Raw genomic sequence first — 22,732 nt, 5'->3', positions numbered from 1 at the left:
TTTTGATTTGAAGGACTTTCTCTCTCATTTTTTTATTATATTTTTGCACTCAATGCATGATTCAACCTGCACCAAGGTCATTCTTAAGCAGCTAGGCATAAATGCTTAAAAGTTTTATTGGTGAGAATGTCACAACATATACATTAAAATATTTTAATTTTCAAGCTATTCATTTATATTTCTTTTTTCTTACAATATAAAATTGGGGTTAATTTTCAACTCAAGGCATAATGGAGGGTATATTCTCTGTCACCAAAAGGGGAATTAAAATTTTCTCCCATACATTTTCCAGTGAGAAAATTTGCTCCTGGAAGTGTCTATTCTCTTTTGAAACAAAATATTATGAACCAAGATGCATATGTTTGAGATAAAGATTTCATTATTAAACTAGGTTTCAAAGTGATCTATAGTTTTATTAATCTATTAAACTACCATGTTAATGCAAAAGTATGCATGAGGAAATCTCTTAGCCCTTAAATTTGAATTGCATGTTCCATGAAAAAATATCCAGTGCATACTATGAGTTCTAAATTTCCTACAATTTGAATACAAGGATTACAACTTCTTAATTCCATTGATTCCATATGAGAATGGAGAATTTGATGCAAGGTAAGATATCATATGCATGATTTACAAAGGTGGTGAATAATTCTATTACAACTTGCGTGAATCCATTTGTGAATTTTGACAAGAATTGAAATATACCAAGGAAACCACATTGTTGAATTTGTGTTGATTACATCATAATTCTTATACAGCAATCTATAAGACTTTATCATATCCAATGCTATTTCTTTCATTACCACAAATTGAAATTTGAATGATCATTAATCAAGAACCTTTATCTATCAACTATCCCTTCACAATATAAGTCAAATTATGAAATCACAAAGAACATTGCAAGACACTTTCATAATCTTTTTTTTTTATTATGCAACCTCGTTCAAGACTCCATCGGGAAAGAACTAGTAAGAAAACCCGATGTCTTTGCCACTACTTCAAATTCAATTATAATTTACATAATATTACAATTCAAGGAGATTTCTTCAAGGGTTCCACAATAGAACTTTTATCAACTGACTTCATTGCATCAAGAGTAAACATGGAAGATACAAGAAACATGGAGATAATCATCACAAGGAGATAAGAAAAATGAACATACATTCCCACCTGGTTGCACAATAGGTCCAAAAAAGACCCAATATAGGGGAAAGGTGGATTTTCTCAATAGGAGAAGTCTATCACCATACCTTCACTTAGCCCTTTCAGGGCTAAAACTTCAAGAATTTCCATTCTTTCACAAGGCCCTTTCGAGGCTATATCCACAAGGATTTTCATTCTTTACCACATTCAAGAATTCTCAATAACAACAAGGTATGGGATGACAAGTAGGGACCCATACACCCTACCCTTTCTCCCTCCTCTCTCCATGAGAGGAGACTCTACACTATTGAGGTCCAACTAATGCCCTTTCCCCAAGCATGACCACTTCTTCCCTATCCAAGGGTGAGTGTTTCCAAACACATCCCCATGGAAATCTTTCAAAAACAATCAACACACCAAAAAAAACATATGAATATCATCCAAAAAGGAACAAGATAAAATCCCTCCCAATACCACCCTCAACACACAAGCAAGGAATGCATATCTACACAATGTCTCCAACATGATTCAACAAGATTCAAAACATGAACACACACAAAGAACCATTCATGGAGTGAAGAACTCCTACCTTCATAAAAGAGTTATGGCAATGGTGGTTTGAGAAGAGCTTCCCTTTTTTTTTTTTTCTTTCTTCAATCTTCAAGGCTTCCTCCAAAACTAGAGGATTGGGTGATAAAAACTCAAGTTTATTCCAAAAAGGCCTCTAAGTATGGTCTCTAACCCCCACTAAGCTTCAAGTAACTCAAGATGGAGGTTTGGTTTCACTAACCCAAGTAAAGAGCAACCCATTTTCGAAATCAGCCTATAATAGGGTTTTTAAGAGACCTTAAGAGTCAACCTAGGAGGCTAGAGGGTTGAAAAGTACCCCCACCCATACCCTTATCCATAGGGGTGCTTAAATTTAATGTTTCTAATCCTTTAAAGGCTTATTAGGAACAATTAAAAGTTAGGAGAATAGCAAGATCAAATTACAACCTTTAAGGAATTACAATATAAGGTTAGCACAAAATTAACAAGTAGTTTAGCTCCGCTTTTCCGTTGAGTTGTCTCAGCTAATTTTCCTGCACACTCATTGCACCCATCAGTAGGTCCAAAACCACATACATAATGCAAATTACATATTAGAGGAATTGCATAAATTAAAGCATCCATTTCTAAGAATTAGTTGTTCATCTAATTCTACTCATATTTCTAACCTTCCAACTTGCATAACCAAATGTGTTAGCGTTGCATACATTTTATTTCATCATTATACATATTTATAAGCATTAAATGGAAAAATCAAATAACTAAAGTAAGCATCATACATCGCAAAATAGCATAACAATGTTTAGTGTATCCAATAATGTTTTGACATGCCAGCATGAGTATCAAAATAACAATGTGTCATCGGTGCTAGGATGGGTTGGGGTGAGGCCTCACATCCTCCCCCACTAGGCATGAACTTCCTCCTGGAGTTCATCAAAAAGATAAGGGTATTGTGCTTGCATCTGCGTTGTATCCTCCCAAGAAGCTATAACCTCATCGTAGCAATCCCACTGGACTCTAACCTGGTCCAGCTCTCGGCCTCAAAGTGCTAGGGTCCGTCGGGCAATAATACGGATGGGTTGTAGCACTAACTGGCCATTTGACTCCACCTGCAAAGCATCCCAATCTATAATATGAGACTCATCATAAATATATCCTCTAAGTACGAAAAATGTGAAACACATCGTGGATGCGTGACAGGCTAGGTGGCAGGGCTAAATGGTAGGCAACTGGTCCTATCCTCTCTAGGATCTTGAACAGTCCAACGAACTGGGGCGCCAACTTAGAGCCCTTTTTGAATTGAATCGGACTCTTATGTGGCTGCACCCTCAAGAAAAATCTATCACCAACCTGATATTCTCAATCTATCCTCTTCGCATCTGCATACTTCTTCTGTCGATCCTGTGCCTCTCTCAGGCACTGTCTAATCAGAGTCACCTACTGCTCCATCTCCTTAACCAACTGAGGGCCAATAGATACTCGGTCCTCGATCTTGTCCTAACTCAACGGTGTCCTACAAGGTCTCCCATACAAGGCCTCATAAGGCGGCATACCTATGGAAGAATGGTGCCCATTATTATAGGCAAACTCGACAAGATGTAGGTATTCCTCCCACTTGACCTGATGGTCCATCACATACATACGCAACATGTCCTCCAAAACTTGATTCACTCGCTCAGTCTGCCCATCAATCTGAGGATGGTACGCTGTACTAAAATTGAGCTTAGTGCCCAATGCCAACTGCAACTCTTGCCAAAAATATGAGGTGAACAACAAGTCCTTGTCGGAGATGATCTTATGGGGTACGCCATGAAGCCTAACAATATCTCGTAGAAACACCTGCACTATGTTCTGTGCAGTATATGTAGTACGCACAGGAGAGAAGTGGGAAAATTTGGTCAATCTGTCAACTATCACCAAAATGGCATCATGGCGACGAGATGACAAGGGGAAACCAACAATAAAGTCCATAGATATAACATCCCACTTCCACTCCGCGATCTCGTGAGGCTAAAGGAGCCCACCGGGATGCCGATGCTCTACCTTCACCCTCTGACACTCGAGGCATCTCGCAACTATATTAGCAATCTGCATTCTCATGCCTGGCCAGTGATATAGCTGCCTCAAATCTGCATGCAACTTCTTAACACCGGGGTGTGCTGCATAAGGTGCTCTGTGAGCCTCAAGTATAATGAACTCTCACAATTCCCCAGTGAGGGGTACATACATACATCCTCTATGGTGCAAGAGTCCATCAGAATCCAAGGAATACTCTAAATACTTCCCTTCTAAGGGTCTCTGAGAATGCACCACCTGACTAACCTCTGTATAAAGCTCGTCCACTGGCGAGTGCTGAAGAATCCTTTCCCTCAAATTAGTACATGTAGTCATAGATGATAACTCATGGCGCCTTCTACTTAAGGCATCTGCAACTACATTCTCCTTTCCCTTGATGTAATGAACATCAAAATTGTACTCACAAAGGAACTCCATCCACCTTCTCTGCCTAGCATTAAGGTTCGACTGCGTGAATATTTACTGCAAGCTTTGGTGGTCAGAATGAAGCTCAAATCTATGACCCAATAGAAAGTGTTGCCACCTCACTAAGGCATGAACTACTGCCGCAAGCTCTAGGTCGTGAGTAGAGTAGTTGAGTTCATGAGTCTTCAACTTCCTAGACTTGAAGGAAATGGGTCGGCCATCCTGTATAAGAACTGCTCCTATGTCATCCAAAGATGCATCAGTGCACACTACGAAGTCCACGGATGGATCTGGTACTGCAAGAATCGATGCACTCGTGAGGGCTCTCTTGAGCTCTTGAAAAGCTCTGTCACACTTCTCCATCCACTCATACTTCTTTCCCTTCCTTTGAAGAGATGTGATGGGATGTGCCAATCTAGAGAATCTTGCAATAAAGCGTCGATAATACCCTGCTAGTCCCATAAAGCTCCTCACCTCAGTGACACTGGTGGGTGCCGACCAATCCATGATGGCCCTAATCTTTGATGGGTCTACTGAGACACCATCGCCTGATATGACATGACCCAAATAACGTATCTCAGGTCTAAAGAATGCACACTTCGACAAGCTGCCAAACAATTGGTTCTCCCTCAATTTTTGCAATACCTGTCTCAAGTGCTCTTCGTGCTCCTGCTCATTATGAGAATATATCAAGATGTCATCCAAGAAAACCACCACAAACTTATCCAAAAAGGTACAAAATACTCCATTCATGAGGCTCATGAATACAGCTAGAACATTCGTGAGGCCAAATGGTACCACAGTGAACTCGTAGTGGCCATATCTAGTACGAAATGCAGTCTTGGGAATATCACTATCCACAATCCTCAACTGATGATAGCTTGACTTGAGATCAATCTTCAAAAATACTTGAGCGCCCTACAACTGATCAAAGAGATCATCGATCCTAGGAAGAGGGTATTGGTTCTTGATGGTTACTTTGTTCAATTTCCAATAATCAATACACAACCTAAGTGATCCATCCTTCTTCTTAACGAAGATCACTGGTGCACCCCAAGGTGACACACTAGGTCAAATATGCCCCTTCTCTAAGAGTTCCTCCAACTAAATCTTAAGTTCACCAAGCTCATGGGTAGTCATCCTGTATGGTGCTCTCGACACTGGCTCTACTCCTGGCACGAGATCAATATGAAAATCCACTGCTCTAGGTGGGGGCCTACCAGGAAGCTCTGAAGGAAAGACATCTGTAAACTCCTGCAATATAGGAAAATCATCAAGGGATGGCTCCCCCTCAGGATCTTTCTCCCTGTCGCTGATGGTGATAGTGAACAACTGACATCCCTTCCACATGCACCGTCTAAGCTACATAGCAGAAATCATACGAAGGGATATGGGTCTCTTAACCCCAAGGATCACTCTAGAGGTACCATACTCATCCACACATTCCACTCTCTTTTGTTGACAATCCATCTTGGCGTTGTGGGCATACAGCCAATCCATGCCAAGAACAACATCATAAGAACCTAGAGGGGTAATACGTAGATCAGACATCGTGGACATGTCTCCAATCTGAATTGGGCAACTATGCACCATAGAACTAACCGACACTCTGGCTCTTGAGGCTAACTCTACCTCCCAGCTGGCATCCTGACTAACTGCCACTAGCTCGCAATGCTCCACGACGAACGGAGATATAAATGAATCAGTAGCTCTAGAATCAAAGAAAATAGTAACCATGCTACCTCGTATACTACCTGTAGCCTCGATAACTATGGCCTGATGCTCAGCCTGGCAGTTGTCAACTGCTGCAAAGACTCTATGAGATCTGCCTACGTCACCAACAGTCGGCTCTGAAAAGGCCCCTCTCTAACCACTAGAGGACTGTCCCTAAGAGCACTCTCTAGAAATATGCCCCATGCCACCACAACTGTAACATGGACCTCGTGTATAGGATCGGCCACCCTGTGATCCAGACTGTTGTGGCCCTCCTGACCTGCTAGATCCACTGAATCTACCCCTAGAAGACTGTTGAGTCTTCGCTGGCTGTGACGGTGGAACATGTACTCTCTGATCTTGCCTCAAACCCTGTGAATGCCACTGCTTAGGCTTGGAGCCCTGATAACCCAGTGAGGGTTTCTGCTACTACTGGGGTTTCTGTTGCTGAGGCTGTTGGCCCTTAGAGGGCCCTACTGTGTAGTTCTGATTCCCTTTCCAAGGGAGTCTCTGCTGGGTAGGGTTTCATTTCTGAGACCAATCCCGTGACTCCTGTCTACCCCAAGTGTCCTCTGCCACTAGTGCCATCTCAACAACCTATCCGAAGGTGGTAGGAAAGGCCATGCGAACTAGAACCTGAAGTGAGAAATTTAGGCCCATGATAAATCGATGCACTCGCAGTTTCTTGTCCTTCATGTACTCGACATAAAGAAGGAGCTCGAGAAACTTGCTCTCATACTAGGCCACGGTGAGACCCCTCTGATGTAATGAATGAAATTCCTCTATCTGCTTCTACCTAAAATGATCAGATAGGTACCTCTCCCTAAATCTCTCTAGGAATGACTCCCAGGTGAGGGTATCCATACTCACTCCTCCAATGGTCTCCTCCTGATGTCACCAATTGGAGGCATCACCTCTCAACTGATGAACTGCTAGTCGTTCCTTTAGATTACTCCCATACGAATGTAATCCAAAGTATCATTGTAGACTCTGTAACCATGCCTCTACTACTGTCCCCTCAGTGGAACTGGTAAATAAAGGTGGCCCAAGTCGAATCAACTCCCTGATATCATCTCCTATGTGCCTAGGAGGTCTGTCATGTGGGGGTCCTCTCTAGTGTATTGACTCTTCCTCGTGCTCATCCTGTCCCTCTAACTGTCTTGGTGGGGGACTCCTAGTCCTCTCTCTGACTCTAGGCCCGCCTCCTCCGAGTCCCTCTGCTTCCACAATTGGAATCTGCTGACCTGGCTGAACTACAGACACTACTCTCTGCTGAAATACACCGATCAAAGTCTGAAGTGCATCTATAATATCCTGGTTCGGGTTCAGTGGTGGTGGAGGTGGTGATGGAGGTGGAGGTCCATCCTCCTGTCCTGCTCTACCACCTCTCACCCTACGACCCCTACCTCGTCGGTTGCTCCGAGTAATAGGAGGCATCCTACACAATTGAAGTTTTTAGTTAAGTTTAGAAGCATAATGGTTTTAGGTTCCTAGTGTTGAAACTAGGCTCTGATACCAAAATGTCATGCCCAAAATATAAGGGCAAAAATGCACAAAATTTTTTTTTTAAATTAAGATAATAAGGTCGATAAAAGGTTCAGATGGTTAACTATACTGCCATGCTACTACACTTACTATATCCATCAAAATCTAACTAGCCTGAAGTAACATACCACAAAGATAACATTATTGTCGATGATGCTATCTACATTTGAATTTTATAATTCTCCCCAAACACACCTATAACAATTTCATATATTAATTTATCCTTTACGGTTTAAAATTGATGACCATAATTAATTCAATAATTCTATAAGTTTAAGCTAAACTTTAAAATAACTATTGCAAGATTTAAGTTCAACATTAATAGGGTCCACATAAAAAAAATTAATCTAACAAGCTCACCATAGTATTTAACTAATAAATAAAACATCAAAATTATTCTAACTAAGATATTCTAATTTTAAATTATCATACATCTCAAACTAACTAACATAAATATCATCCGAACAAACCTTGACTACTTAAACAAATTAGATTAAACTAAATTTTAAACTAACATAATTTAGTACTAAAGATATATCAAAGTTAAATCCAATTATAATTATAATAATACTAATCTAACTAAGCTAAATTTAAAACAATTTCAAACTTCCTTAAAGATAAACATTAACTAAAATAGGATTTAACTAAGTTAAATACTAATTCCTGACATAACTAAACCCAATGCTAACATTGCAATATAATTCTACTAAACTAACTACTACTAATTTAACTAATAACTAAATCTAAACCTATCATAACTTTAAGATTCCCCTACTAACTCACTAACCTAAACTTAATATACTAACTAGCAACTAACACCACATACTATAAACAAATGACAATACTAATACTAAACTACCCCATAATCTAATACCTACCACTACCTAAACCCCCCTCTATCTCCCATCCAAGTGGGACTGCCCACATGGGACGGTGCGTCGTCCACTTACCTGACAGCAGGCAGTGCTGTCCCACATTTCCCATGATGCGTGGGGAAATGGGTAAGCCCAAACCCACGCATGGGATAGGGCCTCAACAGAAGAAGGCGCTTAATAAAAGAAGGGAGGAGTATTTAAACACTAAAAACCCAAGAGCAACTTGGCTTTAAAAGCCCCTGAGAAATCCTGGGAAGGTACGTGGGTCAATCACCCATAAACTCATTGACTTAGTTTATGAGTCTCCCAACACTGACGCCCAGGAGGTGATTGGGTGGTTAGTAAATGCAAGGTATAACAAAAATTTTATTGGTGAGGCTCCTAGATAAACTCAATAGAGTTTTTTTTTTTATTTGAAGGACTTTCTCTCTCATTTTTTTATTATATTTTGGCACTCAATGCATGATTTGACCTGCACCAAGGTCATTCCTAAGTAGCTAGGCATAAATTCTTAAAAGTTTTATTGGTGAGAATGTCACAACATATACATTAAAATATTTTAATTTTCAAGCTATTCATTTATATTTCTTTTTTTTTACAATATAAAATTGGGGTTAATTTTCAACTCAAGGCATAATGGAGGGTATATTCTCTGTCACCAAAAGGGGAATTAAAAATTTCTCCCATACATTTTCCAGTGAGAAAATTTGCTCCTGGAAGTGTCTATTCTCTTTTGAAACAAAATATTATGAACCAAGATGCATATGTTTGAGATAAAGATTTCATTATTAAACTAGGTTTCAAAGTGATCTATAGTTTTATTAATCTATTAAACTACCATGTTAATGCAAGAGTATGCATGAGGAAATCTCTTAGCCCTTAAATTTGAATTGCATGTTCCATGCAAAAATATCCAGTGCATACTATGAGTTCTAAATTTCCTACAATTTGAATACAAGGATTACAACTTCTTAATTCCATTGATTCCATATGAGAATGGAGAATTTGATGCAAGGTAAGATATCATATGCATGATTTACAAAGGTGGTGAATAATTCTATTACAAGTTGCGTGAATCCATTTGTGAATTTTGACAAGAATTGAAATATACCAAGGAAACCACATTGTTGAATTTGTGCTGATTACATCATAATTCTTATACAACAATCTATAAGACTTTATCATATCCAATGCTATTTCTTTCATTACCACAAATTGAAATTTGAATGATCATTAATCAAGAACCTTTATCTATCAATTATCCCTTCACAATATAAGTCAAATTATGAAATCAGAAAAAACATTGCAAGACACTTTCATAATCTTTATTTATTTATTATGCAACCTGGTTCAAGACTCCATCGAGAAAGAACCAATAAGAAAACTCGATGTATTTGCCACTACTTCAAATTCAATTATAATTTATAATATTACAATTCAAGGAGATTTCTTCAAGGGTTCCACAATAGAACTTTTATCAACTGACTTCATTGCATCAAGAGTAAACATGGAAGATACAAGAAACAACATGGAGATAATCATCACAAGGAGATAAGAAAAATGAACATACATTCCCACCCGGTTGCACAATAGGTCCAACAAAGACCCAATATAGGGGAAAGGTGGATTTTCTCAATAGGAGAAGTCTATCACCATACCTTCACTTAGCCCTTTCGGGGCTAAAACTTTAAGCATTTCCATTCTTTCACAAGGCCCTTTCGAGGCTATATCCACAAGGATTTTCATTCTTTACCACATTCAAGAATTCTTAATAACAACAAGGTATGGGATGAAAAGTAGGGGCCCATACACCCTACCCTTTCTCCCTCCTCTCTCCATGAGAGGAGACTCTACACTATTGAGGTCCAACTAATGCCCTTTCCCCAAGCATGACCACTTCTTCCCTATCCAAGGGTGAGTGTTGCCAAATACATCCCCATGGAAATCTTTCAAAAAAAATCAACACACCAAAAAAAACATATGAATATCATCCGAAAAGGAACAAGATAAAATCCCTCCCAATACCACACTCAACACACAAGCAAGGAATGCATATCTACACAATGTCTCCAACATGATTCAACAAGATTCAAAACATGTACACACACAAAGAACCATTCATGGTGTGAAGAAATCCTACCTTCATAAAAGAGTTATGGCAATGATGGTTTGAGAAGAGCTTCCCTTTTTTTTTTCTTTCTTCAATCTTCAAGGCTTCCTCCAAAACTAGAGGATTGGGTGACAAAAACTCAAGTTCCTTCCAAAAAGGCCTCTAAGTATGGTCTCTAACCCCCACTAAGCTTCAAGTAACTCAAGATGGAGGTTCGGTTTCACTAACCCAGGTAAAGAGCAACCCATTTTCGAAATCAGCCTATAATAGTGTTTTTAAGAGACCCTAAGAGTCAACCTAGGAGGCTAGAGGGTTGTAAAGTACCCCCACCCATACCCTTATCCATAGGGGTGCTTAAATTTAATGTTTCTAATCCTTTAAAGGATTATTAGGAACAATTAAAAGTTAGGAGAATAGCAAGATCAAATTACAACCTTTAAGGAATTACAATATAAGGTTAGCACAAAATTAACAAGTAGTTTAGCTCCGCTTTTCCATTGAGTTGTCTCAGCTAATTTTCCTGCACACTCATTGCACCCATTAGTAGGTCCAAAACCACATGAATAATGTGAATTACATATTAGAGAAATTACATAAATTAAAGCATCCATTTCTAAGAATTAGTTGTTCATCTAATTCTACTCATATTTCTAACCTTCCGACTTGCATAACCAAATGTGTTAGCGTTGCATACATTTTCTTTCATCATTATACATATTTATAAGCATTAAATGGCAAAATCAAATAACTAAAGTAAGCATCATACATCACAAAATAGCATAAAATGTTCAGTGTATCCAATAATGTTCTGACATGTCAGCATGAGTATCAAAATAACAATGTGTCATCGGTGCCAGGATGGGTTGGGGTGAGGCCTCACAAGTCAAAACACCATAGGTAGGTCAAAAGGCACTGGAAAAGAAAAAAAATCACTGCATCAGGATCTATACCAAAATTTACCTCAAGATTCATGCCAAATAGAATTAATTTTGTACTAAAATGCCTTGATTTGTGTGAAAAATTAATTTTTGTGCCAAAAATCTTTATTTTCATATTGAAAAATCTCAATTTTGTGCTAAAAAATCTTGATTTTTCTATCGAGAATCCCATAATCAATGCCTTGGGAAATGTGCCAAATCTTGGAGTAATATATTTTTGCCTTAGATTCCAATTGTGTCCAAATTGGACAGATTTTATATGAAAATAGGAGTTTTTGGGTGCTTCGAGCTCAATGGTGATGTTCATTTGGGCTCAAAGTGCATCAAAAAAAGGTGACCCCCATATTCAATACATTTTTAAAAAAAAACTAAAACCCTCTAAAAGGGGGGGGGGGAATAGATATGAAAGCAAAGCTAAACTTCCCATAAAAAGAATAGGGGGATATCATGTTGAAGTTGGTGAAAGATCAACCCCACAACTCCCTAGAATCACCTACATGCAAACACCTGTCACAGAAAGAGAGAATGAAAAGCTATGGAGGTTGGAATTTCCAGATTCATAGATGGGACATTCTTGATGAGAAAAAAGAGAGATTTTTATTATAAAAAATAAATAAATAAATTGCAAAGATATCAATCCTTATAAAAAAAGATCAAAACTCTAACAGACAACTAACCTAGGTTGCATGATAATAATTAATAAAATAATTAATGATTATATGCCTAGAGTTTAGCTTAAGTAAACTAGAGATAATAAATGACTTAATAATTAAATCAATATGATTTAATTAATATGAAAATACTTTACTACTCTAATATGAATGTATATTCTTGTTTTCTAATTGTACGATTGAGATATTTGTTGTTTGCTTCAATCATATTAACACTTTGTTTATTGGTGGAAGACATTATTGGTTCAACAACATGTAAATGACAAGTGAGAGCATAGCCATTCTAGAACTAGGGACTTCACTAGATGTAGCATTAGAGATCCAGTCTATTAATTTAGGATAAGTGAATGAAAGAGAAGTGGTGGGTTCAATGGAATTCATAGTATAGTCATCAAATGAATGGAAAAGTAATTTGAGACCTAAAGAAATTTTGTCCAAAGGCATGTTTAAATTCCTATGAGTTATAACAATATTAATTGAAGACTTATTGAAAATAAAAGGATGAGACTCATCTGACCAAACCCTAGATTGCTCTCCTATTTCGTGTTGATTTTCATATATATGAACTTGATATATGTCCTTGTCTGAAGTTTCCTTAAAGAGAGAATCAAAACCATATTCTTGAGAGTCTCTACTACATGAAGGTAGACTATAAAATTCCCCAATAGTTATGGGAATCCATTCATCACTTTCATTATCATCTTGATTTTTATAGAGTCATTCAACAACTATAGTATGACTAGACTCACTCTATTCCTATTAAATTTGGGGAGTATTAATAGTGTTTTTAGATGAATCATTGTCAACATCAACAATACTAACATGTGGTACAAAATCATTTAGTTCTATAAAGAACATAGAAAGATCTAGTAGAATAGGATAAGGAAAAGTATCCTCATCAATAGAGTTGCCTAATTGATCATCAGACTTAGTGTTTGACTCATGTTCAGATGAACTATCAGATTCTACTATAAATTTACTAATCCCTAAATGAAAGGGAACTTTCTTGAAGCCTAATCTCATTTTTATTACATCTGATAGGACCATTACTTTTGTAGCCAAGGCATTTTATCAATTTAAGACCTAGTTCATACTTTTCAAGAGTTATCTCATGAGACTAGGTTGTGAGATTAGTTGGAACTTCTTCTTTGTATAACCACGCAACAATAGCTCTATTTTCAATTTCATCTTCTAGAGGTATATTGGCTTTTATAAAGGAACCATTCAATTTAATCTTAGGTGATACCACAAAAGGTCTCTTTGCTTTAGATGGTCTCCCATAATGATGAGGAGATTCAAGAAGAGATGTCAAAGGAAAAATTGGTTCAATGTGATATTCACCCATTCATGTTTCTGTTAACTTGAGAGTCTTCTCCATTTCTTTGAACTTGTTGACATGATTCTCTATAGACTCTTTATTATTAGGAACAAAACTATCAGCAAACTTGAACATGTTATATGTGTAACTAGTATTAGCAGGTATAGTAACTTCCAATCCTTGGAATGGAAACTTGACACATTGATGGTATGTTGAAGGTACTACTTGCATTTCATGAATCCATGGTCTTCCTAATAGTATTTTGTATGCTAAAGGAATATCAAGGACCTAACATGTAACATCTATTTCTATAGAACCAACTTGGAGAGACAACACAACAAGACCAAAGGATTTGCATTCTACTTCATCACATGCTTTGATGGTTATTTTGTGATGAGGATTGATAGACTCTTCAACATAACCTAATTATTTAAGAAAAGTAGCATAATGGGTATTAAGACCATCTCAATTATCTATAAGCACATGACAAACACATTTATGATGTATCATGACTTTAATATACAACATTTGATTATGAGGATGTCTCAATGAATTATCATCCTCTTCAAAAAAGGACAAATAATGAGGTGAGGTCAAGTGACCTACCATAGATTGAAACCTATCAAGATCAATATCTTGAGGTACGCTTGCCTCATTGAGGGCTTTGTCCAAAATCTACCTATGAGTAGGCAAGATTTTAAGTAGTTCAAAGATAGTTATTTGAGCATTCACTCATTGCAATTATTCAAGGAAACTATACTTTTTAGTTGTGGAGGATGTTGTGATTTTCATATTTTTACTAGATAGAAAAGTAATAGGTTTCTCTTTATGTCGATCTACCTTAGGAGTAGAAGGTGCAAGGCCTTTGAGTACTATCTTGGCACATGAATGTGTAACAATATTGGCACAAGATTGTGAGTATTCATGATCATATGTAAGAGATGTAGCACCTATTAAGATAAATTTTGTCTTATGTTTCATATTGTCATGTTTTCCTTTAATTGTGATAACATCACAATGTTCAAAATATAAAGGTTCAACCATGTTGATTATGTTATCATGATTAGTATATGTATAGTTGACCTTGTCATTATTTTCTATTTAGAAATTTTTCCCTTGTCATAATGTGAAAAATGGTTCCTTAAAAGCTTTGTGATTTGAATTATTGTTATGTCCTCCCACCACTATTTCATGATCGTCAATGAGGTCTTGAACCTTATGATGTAGGTTAATACAGTTGTTTGTTTTATGCCCCTTGTTTTGATGGTATTCACAATATGCATTCGTATTTCACCATGTGGGTCATGGTTGTGGATCATAAGGACAAGAATTATCAAGTGAAGTAACAATATGATTTTGAAGCAAAGTTTTATAGACCATGTCTAGAGGTTCACCCAGGGGTATGTATTCACATTTGGGTTGAGTAACCCATGATGAGTTCTTTTCTTTTTTTCCAAATGTCTTATTTATTTGAAGTATATTTTCCAGTGGTTTTAGACACATTGATGTTATCTATGAGATTAAAAGTTTCCTTAGAAGGCTTGGGAGTGATATTATCTACCACTCCATCATGTACCACCTCTCATGTTTTATTAACATATACTTGGATTTATCTTTTCTAGAGGTAGACCCTTGTTTGATGTATTTTTGAAGGGTTAATTCACCTTTCTTTACCATGAACTCTTATATTCAAATTCTTTGTGTAATTATGTCCTTAAAAGTATGTGGAACTTAAAGTTGTATGTTGTACCCAAAATCAAGTAAAAGATTATCCTTGAAGATATCAAGTTTTTCAATTTCAACAATTTTACATGAATATTTGGTATAGATTGTCACCATCTTTGGAGAAACGTTAGGAAAGGTTATCCAACTCTTTGTTTAAGGTTACATAGATCTCATATGTTGACTAGATGTTGTATATTGTGTGAGTACTTATGAATAAACATATTAGTAATCTCATCAAATGTTTTGATTTCCCTACATTATCTTAAAAACCATTCCATGGTTTGACCACCTAGACTCCATGAGAACAAACACATAAGATATACTTGATTGTGCATGAATTCCATATGCAAAGCACTCAACTCCCTCAAGTGATCTTGGGGATCAGATGTTCCTAAGTATTTGTCATATTTGGGTAACTTAACTCCTCTAGGAAAAGGAAATGGAAAAATAGTGTATTGTTTAGTTGGTTTATCTTTGTCTTTCAACATTTGGGCCAATTTCTCTTGCATGGCCTGGAGTTTTTTTTGTAATTTGGAGGTTTTTTTTTCCTCTTCTTGTGGGAAAAATGTTTCAACATTGAAGTTTTGAGGTACTTTTTCTCCTTATTGAGTGAGTTTGAGGGAATATTTCTCTTTCTCATCATGGAGTAAAATTTCCATCATTTTTCATTATGATATTTCTCTATGTCTTCTAGGGGTATCTCTTTAGTATCCCCATAATCATTCATATAAGTGTAAGGATCCTTCATCCTTTCATTTCTTTAAGAGTCTTCTCGGTATAGTCTCCTATTATTTTCCCTTGTTTCTTGATCTTGATCTCCCATTCTATGGGTGTAGAATTTTTTGGTTTGTTTAGTTTATATAGGTGTTTCAAATAGAAGTTTAATTATTTTTTTTAGAGGTGTAGGTGTCTCATCAATGTCTAGATGGTCTTGGAATAATAGATTCCTAACTTGTTGCAAGTTTATGGAAAAGAATCTTTGGGCACTAGGGGAACCAATAGATAAAAGGGATCGTGAGGACCCTTCACTATACTTGGACTGTATGTAAACTCAGGAACAACCTCTACTATGATTTCTACTTCTAGCTCTACCTCATCTTGGCCTATGGGGAGGAAACATGTTTTCACTCCTAGCTACAAAAGTCATAGGCAATGACTTATGACAAAGTTTCAACAAGGATCACACTTAGAAATTTTTCTCAAAGTTAGTAAGATTCAATAAGCATGCTGTATACCTAGGTATGAGTAATTAGAGAAATGGTTAGAATAGATGAGATTTTTTACTATCGTAACACAAGATATGACAAACACAAGAGAGAAAATAGGATAACAAAGTACTGAGAATAGTTCATGTACAGATCGTAAGTGATCAACTAAGAAATATGTCTGAGTTTTAAACTACTATAGATAGATGAATGACTTAATATTTTCAGAAAAAGACCATATTTAGATTGAGTTTTGATGAGGGAGCTCAGAATAGCTCACTATTTTTTGAAGATTCTTGACAAAATGATGGAAGGAAATGACTCTGATGCGAGCAACTATCCTAAACCAAGTGAACAAACACCTCTAACAAACCAATTTTGAATTATTTTTTATGGTTTCTTAACCAAAGCTCGTGTGAGGATTCTGGAAGAACCACATGAGGAAGTATATAGGTGTATGCAAGGAAACATAACAATAGTTTTCCTAGCATTTTCTCGCATGAAATTTTGTATTGAACTACATGAGGAAATGATAGATTGGTAGTTTGAACAATATTTTGACCAATTTGAGACCAGTTGATAGTGTTTTGGTAGATTCTCACATGAGGAAACTTAGCCTCCCATGTGAGGAAGTACAATGTACCATGTAAGGAAATGTAGATTGATAGACCTATAGGTCTTTACTCACACAAAAATTTGCAAAAGTTCAGGTGAGTAAAGGATAGACTAATAGGTTTTGACTGAATTTGAAGAGATTCTAATAAGTTTTGACAATATCGATAGTGTTTGTCATTTTCAATCAGATGTGGACATCATTTTCAGATTTGGACACCATTTTGGATTTTAAGTAGACAATTGATTTTCAAACAATGGATGCAAATAGTAGTTGTAAATAATCCAACTAATAAATAAAGCAACTCAGAGGGATAGGGGAGTCTTGACCTTTTTGTTTCAATAGTTTGGACAATTTGTAGACATGAAAAAGACACTCTTTTATCCCTATAACTAAAAATGGTAGAGGTAGCAAAACCTTTGTCTCACAACTTATCCGCATGCATTCACCTCACACAGTCATGTCACCCTACTAGAGGGTGCCCACATTTTTGGTGTATTCCAAGGTCTCAATAACATATATGCTTAATGAGGTCCCTTGTGGCAGGGTTCAAGGGCATATACCACCTTCTAGTGTCCAAGTACATGCCTATGGTGGCCTCGTGAATGAGGTTAAGGCCAGTAACCCACACTGGCACCTAAAAGTGCACACAGTTGACTAGCAAGACTAGGGGCAATGCCACCTAGTTCAACAAACATAGCCTCTTCTTGATATGTGATATCAGAATCAAGAAGAATAAATTAACATGGATTTGAAGTCTTTTTCTCTACAAAGCTTCTTTATTATAGTGAGTTGGAATCACCAACGTTAGGTGCATGCTCACCTTGGTCTTTCTTAGAGGTTGGATTGCTTGTGTAGGCCCCCTAAAGGTTGACTAGGACTATAGCTCAGATTTAATGGTTCAAGTTTTTGATTTTTCCAAAGGGAAAAGAGCATACTCCTCTACCTCATCACCTTACCCAAACACATAGAACATATTCATCATCGAGCTAGCTTATCAATCTCAACTTATCTTTTTCCAAGATTTTGATTTTTCTAAAAGGAAAACAACATCATCTCTTTATAAAAAGATTTTCTTAGGAGAACCACTATCTTTCTTGCATCCCTCAGGTACTGTCTGCCAAAGGCATCTAGGTTTCTAATTTACTCTTGGGCATCACTTCCAAGTAGAAAAGAGCATACTCCCCTATTCCTTTGTTTAGAGCCCTACGAAGTTCACAAGCCCTATTAAACTATGTGTATGAAAAAACGTGAAACCAGACACATTATTTGAGTAGGTTTGATTTTTTTCTTTGACCATTAGATCTTTGAAAAAATGCCCTACAATCAAACCATTAGTATTTTTTGTGTGTTTATTTCAAGGTGTCTTTGGCAATCATCCTACAAACCACTGTCAAGTTGCTTCAAAAAATAGAAAACATAAAATAGATGATGCTTCAAAAATAGGGGTTAGAAAAATAAAATAATGAATAATAGACTCAAGAATGAATTTTTTCCCTATTAGACTTGCATGAGACTTTGCAACATGTCATGCAGAAAAGTACATTCACCATGCAAGCATATGAATTACTATACAAGGAAGTGCAGAATTGGCATAAACTTTTAGTTTTCTTGCATGAAAAAAGGTTCTTTTCGTGTGATACTTGTTTTTTTTTTATGAACAAAAAAATGTAGAAAGTCAAAAAATGAATCAAACAAGGCTAGAAAATTGATTTTTTTGCCCCATGTTGAGTGCCAGAAATGTGAGTGTTAAATATGGGCCTCTAATTCCACACACACTTCAACATGATATTTATTTTTTAGTAACATCCAGAAATGAATATGAAATTATTCATTTAGTATGCCTGTACAAGGCAATATATTGCCTTCTAACTAGATGGGGTTTTACTATTCACTTTTAAATTGAGAGTTCAGTAACCAAACCAAACTAGTATGAAATATTTATGAATGCAAATGCAATCTAATCTATGTTTTTTATTTTTTCGAATGAAAAGATTATGAATTAATCTAGATGATTTTCAAATTAATCTAAGAACAATGAAAAGAAAATTAAGCTAAATGAATGCATTTTAGTCTAAATCATAAGCATATAAAGCAAAAGTGATTTGAATGCAAAGCACTTGAGTGATCACTTCAACGACAATTTGATACTCTTCATGTGCATCCTTTCAAATGAGAGGTCAGGGGTCTCTTTTTATAGAATCTTGGACCTGATCAATGGTCAAGATTAAACCAAGTGTACGGTTTAGATTGAATTTGAGATTGAGTCCTCCATTTTTAATGGAGTTGAATGAGATGAAATAGGAGATAACATTGATACATTCAAATATGTGCTCAATATTATTTTTCTAATTAATTTAAATAATTAGTTTCAACAATTACATGATGAGTATATTTAAATTAATCAATATATATATAATTCCTTTTTCATATGAGATGAATTAGGAAAAAATATTGATCCATTCAAACATGATATCATAATAGAATATTTTAATTACTTAAATAATTAATTTCAACACTTATCAGATGTATATTTAATTAAATCAATGTATTTTAATTCTTTTTTTTTATGTGTATTAGCTAAAGAGGGTGGATTTAATTTAATTAAAGAACTTGGGACTTATAATTAAATTAATTCAATTAGGAGATTAATTTAGCTAATTTTAATCAATATTTAGGGATAAAATAAAGTATGTGATTAATACATATTAGTGATTTTCTACATTTGACACTTAGGTTAAGTAGAGATTATTAAAATCAGAAATGTCTAGTTCAACAGGATCTTTAATTTGATCAATAAATCAATATTGTAAGATTGAGGCACCTAAATTGGTTCAAAATACCAATGTGCCAATTTAGGGGTATCACAATAACACCAACAATAATCTAAAAGATTAATAATGCATATTAAATTTTTGATATAAATAAATAACTAGATGAAAAAACTAAAACTAATTTTATAATTCGTTAAGATTGAACATTAAGATAGTTTGCACTTATAAATATTTAAATGAATTACATATTATATGTGTAATATAATAAAAATTAAAACAAATTAAATATAATATATTAATTCATTATTTTACTAAACTAAAATATAAAAACAAATATCTTAAAACTAGAAGCAATTTCTTATGCAATACTTCTTCCCATCCACAAATCTAAAAATAAAAAGTTTAAACTATGAAACTTTAAAATTTATAGAAAATAGTAAAGTAGCTTTTCTAGATTCAAAACAATTTTATATTTCAATATTATTTATACATATGTCACGTACTATTATGGGTGGAAGTCAAATCTACGGAAGCAATTTATAGCTCGTTATTTTAGACTTTACATTGTAGGCCTTGACTTTTTGCTATGTTTATATGTTTGGTATACAATACAAAATGACAGGTGCGGAAAAATGTGTATTTTTATTGACAAAAAAGGTGTTTCATCCTTACCAAAATTAATATAAGTCAATCAAATCAAAGACAGAAAATTTAGGTTATATAATTGTGTAACTGAAAAATAGATAGGAACTATAGAAATTGTATTTAATTGTTTAAATAATGAAATATGATTGGTGAATCTAATTGACAGGAACTAATAATGATGGTTATAAATGTCTTGGAAGGGTGGTTGTTTTGTTACGGTCATAAAAGTTTCGATAAGTCAAACCTTAAAAATATGTAAAATGATTCAAGAATTTAACAAACAAAGATGTATTTACCTTATTTTCAATTGCCAAATCAAATGGGCCACTATTCATTCTTGTTTTTTATGCTAGAAGTTCGGATATGATATGTATTTCCTATATGACAAAAAATTTGAATGGGCTAGGTAGCCAAATTCAAATTTGAAATTTAGAAAATAAAAGATCTAAGTGACTCGTGATTATAACACATAATATATACTAAGAAGTTCAAATGAATCAAGTGAATTCCATAAAAGTTCCTCTAATACCATATACCACCATATATATATAGACATCAAAACATTTTTTTAAAAATAAATAGAGAACTGAAAAATAATAAAATATATAGCTTTCACCTTCACTTATGAAACTTATTGTGATTAGTATTAATTAAAGATAAGCTGAAGTACAGTAATCTTATAAGAAGATGTTCCATAACCTTCGATTCCTCTTTGTCCTCTTATGCACCGAATCCGCATTGACCTTTCCATGATCAATATAATTTAAAATTTCCTCTGAAAACTACTTCTTTCTACAACGTTTACTAACACTTCAATAGATTCCTCTTGTCCACATCCATATCACAATCAAAAAATTTCAAACAATGATAAAATGCCAAGAGTAATCCGGCTGTATTCATTATTCTTGTCAATATTTTCAACGGGTTTCACATGAAATCCACAATGATGAATCCAAGCTATCCACATGGCAGCCCGTGAAAAATTTAAAAATAAAGTGAAGACTTGGCAAGCAATCTCAACTATTAGTCAAATTCTTGTTTTCTAACATTGACCCAAGCCTCGGGTTTTCTTAACTCGACCCAAGCTGTTCACATTGGTGTTTCATGAGATCTACAGGAAGTGTCTTCTAAGCCTATAAATATGGCATCCACTCTCACACATATCACACACAGAGGAAAGAAGAGTTAGGAGACTTGAAAGCATAGGAGAGAGAGGAAAAATGGTGAAAGGAAGTTTCAGTTTGGAAATAGAGTCTTCAGTGGAGGCAAAGAGACTGTGGAATGGACTGGTGAAGGATGGCAATAATCTGATTCCAAAGCAAGCACCTCAGCTCTTTGAAGGAGTCACATTTGTTGAAGGCGATGGAGGTGTTGGTACCATTCGTTTAATCAAATTCACGGCACGTATGTATTTTAGCGTAAACAACACATTCTAAACTTTGACTTGTTAAGACGATTCATATGAATCCACAAACTTATCTTCCTATATCTATCTCTTACCTTAGAGTTCTATTTTATGTTTGAGTTGATATGGATCATCTAATTTGTCTAAGTTTGGAATTGTGGATGCAGTTAACACTGACTTCAGCTATGTGAAGGAGAGGATAGATGAAATGGATGAGGAGAAGTTGAGTTATAGTTTCAGCCAAGTGGAGGGAGGAGTTGTGGGCACCAAATTGGCCTCGGTGACATACCAAGTGAAATTAAGCCCAAAAGCAGATGGAGGAACTCTTGTGATTTATACATGCAACTACGACAGCCTGCCTGGTGTTCCTCATGACGAGGGAAAAATTGAGGAGATCAAGGGCAAAAGCGCTGACCTCTTCAAGTTGGTTGAGGCTTATCTCATTGCCAATCCCACTTCATATTGTTAAGGGATATAATTGAGTTGTTGCTTATGCTCTACCGTGTGTTTTTCTTTGAAGTCACATCTGTCTAAGTCCTAAGTTTGCAATGATAAAATAATGGATCAATCACCTCTGTATTGGATGCCTCTTGGCAGCTTAGTCATGGTTATATAACCCAATTGTTTCTTAGTAATCAGTTTGTAATCTTATGATATTTTTTTATAGTAGTGATTAATGGCATCGAATGTTGTATGCCAAGTTGTTTGTCTTATAATTGTTTAAAATTTTCAATGATACATTCTAATATCATAAATATATATATAAAACAAGGGCTCTGTTGGAGCTAGAGTCCCTGCCTTTTTGTTTGATAATAAAGTTGTTTGTGAAGAAATAAATGTTTCTTTTAAGGTGGAAGTGATTTGTTTTCAGAAAAATGGTAAGAAATATGAAATGGTGAACATATGAAGCATCAAGTTGAAATTATAGAGAAATAATCTTGTAATTTTTTTTAAATGTACCAAATAAAGTAAATACATTTGCATTGTATTTTTTCACTTTTTTGAAGATTTAACGTACTTTT

General features: G+C 35.5%; 1 protein-coding gene and 1 pseudogene across 1 annotated transcript; one reads left to right on the top strand and one right to left on the bottom strand.

Annotated features, from left to right (window-relative positions):
• LOC149529265 (putative prolyl 4-hydroxylase 6) overlaps positions 1-3,663 on the bottom strand; it is a 145,421-nt pseudogene extending 141,758 nt beyond the window's left edge.
• Positions 3,664-21,458: 17,795 nt separating this feature from the next.
• On the top strand, positions 21,459-22,345 carry LOC149529264 (major allergen Pru ar 1-like). Its single transcript, XM_089810407.1, has 2 exons — positions 21,459-21,709; positions 21,878-22,345. The coding sequence occupies exons 1-2, from the start codon at positions 21,526-21,528 to the stop codon at positions 22,177-22,179; spliced, it is 486 nt and encodes a 161-aa protein (XP_089666533.1). The 5' UTR covers positions 21,459-21,525; the 3' UTR covers positions 22,180-22,345.
• The last annotated feature ends 387 nt before the right edge of the window (positions 22,346-22,732 follow it).

The sequence above is a fragment of the Cupressus sempervirens genome, chromosome 11 (assembly GCF_028749045.1).
Source record: "Cupressus sempervirens isolate cs-2001-9-10 chromosome 11, ASM2874904v1, whole genome shotgun sequence".
Lineage (NCBI taxonomy): Eukaryota > Viridiplantae > Streptophyta > Pinopsida > Cupressales > Cupressaceae > Cupressus > Cupressus sempervirens.
Note: the sequence above shows the minus strand (reverse complement) of the source record. Positions and strands in the feature narration are given on the sequence as shown.